Here is a 10043-nt window from a genome sequence, read left to right as displayed (position 1 = left end):
GTATGGCAATCAATTGTGACGGCGCCCATTTGTCCGATATCATCTTCTCGACTTAACACAATTAATTCTAAAGGTATAAATAAACATAATCAAAAAACAGAATCGAAGTTTTTCATTTAGAAAAAAAATAAGAGGCAAACAACATCGGATGACTTCTTTTGCGCCACCTTGTATAAGAACCTAAATAGGGCCTAGTACCACTAAATGTCAGGAACATACACTTAGAACCATTGAGATGCAACTTATTGGCCGAGCACCACAGCTGCATAGTGTTCACATCATGTTGCTGACGTTTATGAAGAATTGGATCAATGTGTGAAGAGGTATGCATTCATTAAAATATAAGAATATGACAGAATAGTGGGTAGATCGTTCATGAAAAGGGTAAAAAATAACGGTCCCAAGTGACTACCTTGAGATACACCAGAAGTAACGTGAATCGAGCTCGATAGATAAATAGATAATAAAAAAAAGATTAAATAGATAGGTTTTGAAATTAAAAAAATTTTTGTTTGTGAAACGAAATCATACCAGTATTTTGAGTCATAAGTGAATAACTGAATTCAGACAAAGCCGAAACTGAAACCGATATTCGTTTCGGTTTGACATCAACAGCCCCAACCGCAGCAATCATTTAAATTTTGACCCTTCCACTTCCACTCACTCACATTGCAGGAAAATTTCCAATTTTACTGTAAATTTTGCTACTCGCCTTTCGCACCCTTCGTGCTACTTTCGTCACTTGCGTAGACTGTTTTCCACAGTGATTTATTTTAAAGAGTATGTTACGCCTTTGCCTGTCTGGCACATACTGTTGCACAAAGTTTATAGCATATGCCTGGCACAGAATGTAAGAACCGCATATTAATAATATGGCATACTATGAATGTCTATGTGCATTTATTGTTCCTGTTGCAATTTAATGGATCAAAATGTAATAACATTGGAAGTATGAAGTATGTGTACATATTATGTTTTTTATATTTGTTATTTATATAATGCTTAAGGTATATAAGGTTTATGTTTACCTCTTCAAAAATTGATTTTGCAAAAACCATAAATTGTTTTAGATCAATTTAAAAATAACAGAATGTCGATAGTAAAATGTAAATTTGAGAAAGGCCTATAAGTTACATGAATTAATTATAAAATAATATAACACTATTGACCAATGAACGTAAAATGATTGTAAGTGACAAAAAAAATACTTTCTGACAAAATACAATTAGCATTTTTATCAATTATCAAGATTGTGCAGATTTCAAGAGTTTTAAGATCTAATATTTTGCAGGCAATTAATTATTCATTTATTTTGCATTGCATTGCAAACAAATATTAGTAAATGATGAATTAAATTACAAGTGATCCGATAAATTTGAAAATTAACATTATAATTTGGAAGTGATTATTACATTCTGATATCCAATAAAAAAGTTATTCTCGTATTTTATACTACTTTTGGTTTCTTTTGATAGATGTGCACATTAGTGCTAGAGTTCTTTTACATCTTTTGTTGTGGGCATTAGGTAGGTAACTTTGACCCCTTACCATGATACCTGATTACTACTTTTTGCATTTTGTGATGGAGCGATTAGTGATTAAAAACCTGCAAATAATTTTTTACTATCTGTTTTTTTGCATAATATAATTTTTCTTTTTCTGTCACTTACAAAAATTTTTTTGACACAGATCGGTATGTGTATCTCATAGATATTCCAACGTAAAACGTGATATCTTTAATAATAAATCATATCATTATAAATACATATACATATATGTATATACTATTATTATAATATGTATATATATCTGCATATAAACATGTATATATGTGATCGAATAGGTATATAATACTTAAAATTATTATTCGAAGCTCCATCCCTTAGACAGCATCAGCGGGACTTTGGAATTCTGATAAAGCATGAATTGGGTTTTGCACTTTTTTCTGAGAGCCTTTCCGAACCTTAGCCCGAACTTCTTCTGGTTTCTCGGGGCGCACTAGAGGCTTTTTCTCTGGTGCTTTCATTTTCCATACCACAATTGGAGACTTGAAAAAAAAATGTAGCATGTTATATTATATATTAACATTAGCCGACCTAATGGGTATACACAATTTTAGTAAACAAACTTACAGTGACAGTGCCTTGTCTTGTATATTTTGTCGATGCTACATATGAGTATTTTACTGTCAGTACAACGGCATTCATTAGATTTTTAGCTGCTTGGATCAAAGATGTCGCGCTGTCAAGCTAGAAAAAGTTAGAGTTCAACACTCCGTTCATTTTTTTAAGTACACTTCCAAATAATACGTACCCCTGATACTATCAGCTCTCCACTGATATTTTGTACATCTGCTTTGACTTTAGAAGTGATCTGAATTTGATGACAATAGAGAGCGATTCGTTGCAAATATGCCAATAAGTCTTTTTTAGTGCTGCTTTCAGGACACTGCTCTGCTATTTCCCGGGTTAGCTTATCAAGCTTATTACCGGCTTCGGATATTTTTTTAGCGGCGTTAATAACATCCATAGTAGTCTTTAATGGACCACGACCTCTGCAAATCAAAAAATGTTAAAGTCACATTTAGTTATTAATTAACAATTAATAGTTTACAAAAGTATTGACTTAATTTAATGCCTGTGAAATTATTTTGGTAAACAACATATTTAACTGTCTGTTCAAAAATTAAATGTCAACAAAATGAGGCAAATAAAAATAATATGGACTTCAAAAATTGAGTACATAAAATGTACCGAAAATAATCTGTTCGAAAATGAAGTTTTTTTTAATTATGTGGTTCACCATTTGATAAATATATCACCTTGTAAAGTCCGTCATCTCCATCATTATCATGCACATGTGTTTTGCCAAGAAAATTATGTCGTTGCCAGTATCATCCCATTTTGCAACCTCTGAATCAAAAGTAAGTTTTTCTCGTCGAAATAGCTCGACTTGCTGTGCAATCTTTTGTTTATCCTCTTCTGTCATTTTTCGCATTGCTTCCTATTATTTAAAATGATACAAAAAATTCAAATATGGATATACTTGCTATTATTGCATTACTATTACTTACCCTAGCTGTACATATGCCACTAATGTCCGGATATTCGTCGACGGTCTGATCACCAGTGTGTGCACTTGCTGTAAAAAAGTAATTAGCAAATGTATTTAATTAGTGTTAAACAAATAATATTTTGATGTCAAAAGCTGTTGAGATCGAGAGCATTCCAGAATTCAACGAGAATTCATGGATTTTATGAATCCGTTTCTATGATTGACTTTCTACCAATTTATTTAATTTTTTTTTTTTGCTTTTCATCAATTTGTTGTCTACACAACTAAATCAATGATTAATGTTAATTATTATCGATCAGACCAGAGGAATTTAATTCTTAAAAAAATAATTTTTCGCTTAATGTGTAGCAAGATTTAACAAACTAGGTAAGTATCTAAGACCCGGTTATTCAGTCTCCTTAAACGCTATATACTATCGTTTTTCCTATATCCCAATTGAGCAATGTGATTTCTTAACACTATAGCTTAGGTCAACTGACATATAAGTCAAATGTGATTCATTAATAAAACAATTAAGGAAGCAGCTAAGGAAGTAGTTGAGAAAGCAGTTACAGTCTATTAAATCATACTTCACATTTTTGAGGTTTTGGATTTTTGGGAGGCAACTAGTCGATTTTGTAAATTTTTAATTCAATTGCCGCTCATTAAAAATTAACTGCTTTAAAGCAGTTTACAATTTAGGGCCGGTTTTTCATTGCACTTTTGCGAACAGATAACTTTATACAATAAATAGCTACAAAACATTTAAAGAAAGTTTTGAAAATCGGCCTAAATATAGAAATACACTTATAGGAGCTCTAATATAAAAGGATACAAATAATAAGGTATTACATCGACTTCGAGTTTCCAATGTTAAATCTTCAACGGGCTCAAATTCTGTGTCCGTATCAAGGTCCTCAGAGCTCTGTAATAAAATAAGATTCAAGAATAACAATTATTTGTATTTAAATTAAAATAAAAACAGTACTTGTAAAGATAGTACATGGTATGCCACAAAAAGGGTGTCCGTTAAATATTGTGACGGATCGAAGTCTGCATATAATGCGTAATGAAGCAGTAGTACATAAAATAACTTATTTATTTTTTGGTATGTATTTGAAATTTTCTTACTCGATTCATTAATACTGCACGGCGAATTTCGCGTACTCCATCGTAAACCAAACGGGAGGCATCAATAAAGTCATTTTCGTCCACATCTTTATTTGTATTAGAAGAAAGAGCTTCGACGGCAGCATCAACTCGTTGCTCAAATTTAATCATTACTGTAGGAGAAATACCAAAAATATTCTATAGTGCGGCGCTGAGAAAAAACATGCAAGACTTTCATCACTCAACATTTGTACTATTGGGAAAACACCAAAATTCAAATAAAATATTTTTATAAAGTAAATGTCAGGGATTGTTTTAATACAGATTTCGATATTTAATTCAGTTTAAAGGGCGTAGTTTAAAACTTAAATAAAATCTAAATTAATGATCCTATTGGGCTTTACGATACGCACTCTATTTTTAGACCTGTCCGTCAGACTATAAGAGATAGAGCAACCCAATTTGGCACACAGACTCCAATATCGTTGGAGCAGGTCAACTTTGTTTCAAATTCCCCCAACACCCTTTCCGCCCCCGCAAATCGCGAAAAACCCCCACACCCACAGTTTTTAAGATAATACGTTTTTTGTAGAAATTAACCTGATCTATTATCCCACTGAATCGCCGCCAGATCGGACAAGTAGAACGGCAGAAATTTCGAATTAACGTTTGCAAAGCAATACAGGTAATGGGTATACATACTATGGTCGGGATCTTGACTATAGTCATTCCGACTTGTTTTTTTTAATTTCATGTTAATAATCTATTTTAAGTAAATTTTTGATCTAGTTTGTGCTTGGAAAATGGCGAGGGGACATACATTTTAGAATAGATCTTTAAAAATTATTTTCTAATCAAGGCTGCAAACAGGTTCTGAACCGGTTCGGATCGGGTTTTTGGGGTACCTGAACATGATTATGTACCGATCTGCGAGCTTCAAATGAGATTTTTTTTCGATATGCAGGTATAAGATGACACTCTTCTTCTAGTAAGACTTCAAATACGATTTTTTCGAAATGCCGTCTTTTCTTCTACTAGTATATGAACAATATGTTTGCGAATTACATACTTAAACAAAATTTTGATTTGAGATTAGTGCTATCCACAAAAAAAAAATATTGTGATACGAACCTTGCTCGCGAAGAACTTTAACTGCTTCCAAAACTCGTTTTGTGTAAATGCACGGCTCATAGTTGTCCATTTCAGCTTCAACAACATTGCAGACACGGGACGACCTTCCCTGAATGGACCCAGCAGTTGCGCGTAGATCTTTGGCGTCTCCAACTTGCAAAGCCATAACACATTTGTTTACATCTTCCAAAATATGATTTTCAGAAACAGCTAAAAAGTCATCAATCGTCGTAATATCATCTACGGCCTCTGTTAATATCCGAACTTGAACCTCCCATGCTTGGCGATAAGCAGACATATTTTCTTGTGCAACCTTTGAGTTGGGTCGCACTGTGAGAATTGATGCTGCATTAATTACTTGGGGACATAGACTTTCAATTTGAGCGGCAGCATATCGAACCATTTTGACACCATCTTCGTTATTTGACATACTACACACGAGATTTGCCACTTCAACTAATTTTTCAGCATGTTTTGTGAATATGTCGGCCTTTTCTCGAACTTTCTTTTCATTCCCTGATTTAGCCGCTTCAATTAAGTCAATCAATGGCGTGGTTGTTTCTAAAAATGAATCGGACACATGATCAACAACAGCCTTACGAAGCTGTCGACGCAGATCTCTTGTTTTGCGACACATTTGATCAATAGCACGATCAAGTCCTGGGCTATTGTCTTTTTGTCCCATCTAAAATATAGTTAAATTGATAACATACATAATTAAACATACGTTTTACGGTATTTTATAATATACATATGTATATGTATATGTGAACTGTATTCTCAAATAACTCACGTTCGACATGTATTCCGACAGCAAATCTTGTAAAGCTTGCCGGACAGCATTGCATTCGGCAACAATTCTCTCACGGCGCTCGTCCCTTGTGCAGTCTGCATCGGCCATCAATGCCGCAGCACTAATAATACTTTCCAGACGCTCTTCTAGCAGTTGGCGAGACCGTTTTTCACTATAAGTCATGGGGTCCATAATAATCCCCTCCTAGAAGATTAGCAAAGAAATAATTATATTTAGTACTGTTATTATGTTTAAGGAGAAATGCGTTGTTGTATAAATTGCACTTTTTGTAGTTTCTTATTTTTGTCAAAAAAACAAAGAAATTAAATCCCAAGCATTTTGAACTCAAAGCTCCCAATTCGTTAAGATTTCCCAATTGAATATCCTATTGCTTAACCTGAACATCTTTACACAGATTTTCTACCGGGGTTAGGTCGGGGCTTGAGAGCGTACAGTCCAAAACGATAATCGATTCGTTCTTGAGGCACTTTTTAATGACCTTAGACCTTTGGGTTATCAATATCCACGTTATCTGCATATGCTCAAACAAATATGGTTCCAGTTTGTTCTTAAGGATGTCTAAATACCGAAATTGATCAATTGTGTCATAAGTACGGTAAAGCCAGATAATGTAGGGCCATGCCCTACAAGGTATTAGCACCCCTGTACTTTATGTATTCTCTAACGCATGTATATTAGCTCGTCACTCCAGACAATTTTTTTTCAATAATGTTAAGTTTTGTTGTGGTGCTCGTTTTGCAAAACCCATACTCTGATGGATTTTTCTGCTGATGTGTTCAAACAGCAAAACATACTTTTGTCGCCTTAAGACAAGATATCTGAACACAGTTTATGTATCAGATTCAGATCGTCAATATAAAAATACTTTCTGGGATCATTGACCATTTTAAAGAAATTTTTTTTGTCAATACTGCAAAATCTTTTAAGTAGTGATGTAAAAATCCAAACTTAAGATCGAGTTTTATATCAAAACAGAAAAAATCCAAAAATAAGTATTGAGTTGTCGAGTTGCAAATATCGGGTTTTTTCAAAAAAAAATTTTAATTTGAAAACGCAATTGTTATCACAAAATACACGCGTACTTTCATTAGAAATCTTATTTTTCTTGCATCGTTTTCATGTTTTGTTCAAACTTTGGCACTTTGGTTGGTTATTTAATATTTACAATAAGTTTTATTTTATTTGCTTTTGCTACGACTCTTCAAGTATCTGAAGTCGAAGTCAAAGTCGAAGCAGAAAATTAAAAAGTCGACTGTTGTAAGTTAAAACAGTTAACTTTTGTATGTTAAACTGTCGACTGTTTTCTAATTTTGCTTCTGCTTGTAAGAAATCTTGAAAAATCGCTGTTCTTAAATGACTATTTTCGCATTATGTGGCGAAATGAACTGCAGACTGACAACAAAATCTTGTAAATCGTTCAACATGTTAAAAAGAATGGAAAACATATACATACGATCAGAAAAATAAGAAAACAGTCGACAGTTAAGCATACATAAGTCGACGGTTTTAACTAACAACAGTCAACTTTTTGATTTTTTAAAACTGTTGGATTTTTGCTTCGACTTCATATTTGTTAGGAGTCGAAGCAATATCAACAGTTTATTTTAAATGGTTGGAAACAGTCGAAGCAGAAATAAGTCCTACATATCGTTGGAAAGGTATTTTTGAGGGCTTTTAGGCCATCCCTTAAACTATTTTTAAGCTCTTTTAAGCTTACATTTTTTTCGATTTATGAGAAAATGAATCTTACGATACTTTTTAAATTGCAATATTAAGTAATTCGTAAAATTTCGAGTTTTTTTGGTATTTGATACATAACTCTTGGCTAAGAGTTTCTTTTTGTGTGATATACTCGTACATATACTGGCGAAACTCACGTCAAAGTCGTCCAAGGCCGCAGCTAGTTCTCCTGCACCACTGTAAACATCAGTTGGCTGTGACGATTTTCCTTGGGCTACATCGCTAATCGTGTTGACGGCATCGCACACTTGTTTTAAAATAAAATCACGATTGACTTTGGCCAAATCCAACTCGGGATGACGAACGTAGACTTTTGATGCGGTCAAAAGCATTGTTGAATGTTTCTTTAGCATGGCTCGAGCGGCAGCCAGATCATCCCGCAATTGTGGATCCTTCAGCTCCTGCTGACGCTTTGCAGCTTGTTTGATAAGTTCTCCAGCATTTCGACCAAATTGCTAAATAGTTATAGTATATCAAGAAACATTCCTGAGAATTTATTTGCATTTACCCACCCGCATGTTGTTCATAAGTTCGTCCTGGCTAGAAGCATTCTTCAATTTATTAAGATCATCTTCAACAATATGAAGCGATTTTAGCAATAAATGAACATCCACCATGTCTGCCAAAATGAGTAAACGTGTTACAGCTGAGAGCAAATTTCTAGCTGCTCGCACCATGTTCCCGCGTTTTAATGAACTGCAGGGATCCTCGGAAAACTCCCTGGCTGCAATGCTCATGGCATCTCCGGTTTTTCGAACTTCATCAACTGCAGACAACATTTCTTGAGTAATGTCCGGGTTCTCATATGCGATTTGCTCTCCTTTTTGAATAAAGTTTTCTGTTGCCTTTTCCACAGCTGCAACTAGTGCGCTTGCACGCTTCGATTTTCCTTAAACAATAAAAATAAAAGAACGCATTATTTTAATGCAACCAACTCAGAAATTAAATGCACTTATTTTACTATTACTATTATTTCAAATCTATCTTTAGTTCGCACTTACAGTAATTATTGCGAAGATAAAAATAAATGAAATACCGCTAAAGATTGTTCCTATTTCAGTTTGTCACTAGACTAATTCAATAATATTATACTATTGCAATATGGATACACCTTTTTTGAGTTACATATATATATATATATATATATATATATATATATATATATATATATATATATATATATATTTTAAAATGTAATAAAATTAAATTATTGCAGACGTGTTATTTGCCGAGTACAATCATTAAAAATCAAAATCATCGCACAGTTGCCAATTATTGTGTCTTTTTTATTTGCTGGTATCAGCAGAACAATAACGAGAAAGCGTTAAATCTTTGTACGGATATTTCGCATTAGTTATTGCAAGAAAACTGAAAATGTAAAACCTTTCAAGCGCATAAAGTACAAAACAAAACTGCTCTAATTCGCGGGAACAATAACATTTACATATATGTATGCATAAGAGTATACAATGATACATATGTATTCATGTTTGTATGTATACACACAACATATGCACTTAGGTTGAATATACCTTTGCATACATACATGTATGTTCACATATGCATGTATGCGAAGTTATGGTGAATAAATATATTTTTATATATATTGTGAATAGAAACTATTAAGTGAGCATTTGCATTTGTACATTCTTTTGTGTACACAAGTCGGAGAAACTTATTTTGTTACAATCAATGACTTACCTTTTTTCTTTTTGCTAGGGCCCTTAGTGTTCACTAGTGTTGTTACTTGTAAAACCAAAGGCTCTAAAGTTTTCTCCACTGACATGGTGCGGATTTCCAAATTTTTTGGATCCCATTTCAATGCAATTTGACCAAAATCCGCTAGAGTTCCCATTTTTAAAGATATCTAAAATATTCTCCGCGACCAGAGCTCTTCTACACTTTTATTGACGACGCCTAAACCTGTAAAAAATCGATGTCGATATCGATCAAAGTATACTTAGTCGTTTTATCGATATTTTACCAACACCTCGATATATTGAGAATATCGTATTCCTTATCGAATAATACACACTTGGGGTATTCCATACACAGATTCAGATTTAGATTTGAGTTGCTTTAAGCAAATCTGAATCAGTTTCAGGAACGAGCCATTTTGTATACTTCTTGGAATTTGATTTTGTGAACTTGAAAATAAAGGCGCGATATCACGAAACTATTTTCGGTAAAGGTT

At 33.5% G+C, this 10043-nt stretch overlaps 1 protein-coding gene across 1 annotated transcript; it reads right to left on the bottom strand.

The window, feature by feature from the left end:
- Nucleotides 1-887: 887 nt before the first annotated feature.
- LOC117782578 (catenin alpha) lies at nucleotides 888-9801 on the bottom strand. The gene is made up of 12 exons (XM_034619601.1): nucleotides 9551-9801; nucleotides 8362-8738; nucleotides 7987-8304; nucleotides 6089-6292; nucleotides 5296-5980; nucleotides 4186-4337; nucleotides 3907-3979; nucleotides 3074-3141; nucleotides 2822-3003; nucleotides 2314-2554; nucleotides 2133-2249; nucleotides 888-2047 (listed from the first exon to the last, which is right to left on the bottom strand). Exons 1-12 carry the CDS (start codon nucleotides 9702-9704, stop codon nucleotides 1883-1885), a joined length of 2736 nt encoding a protein of 911 aa, XP_034475492.1. The 5' UTR covers nucleotides 9705-9801; the 3' UTR covers nucleotides 888-1882.
- Nucleotides 9802-10043: the final 242 nt, after the last annotated feature.

Source organism: Drosophila innubila (genome assembly GCF_004354385.1).
Source record: "Drosophila innubila isolate TH190305 chromosome 2L unlocalized genomic scaffold, UK_Dinn_1.0 5_B_2L, whole genome shotgun sequence".
NCBI lineage: Eukaryota > Metazoa > Arthropoda > Insecta > Diptera > Drosophilidae > Drosophila > Drosophila innubila.
Note: the sequence above shows the minus strand (reverse complement) of the source record. Positions and strands in the feature narration are given on the sequence as shown.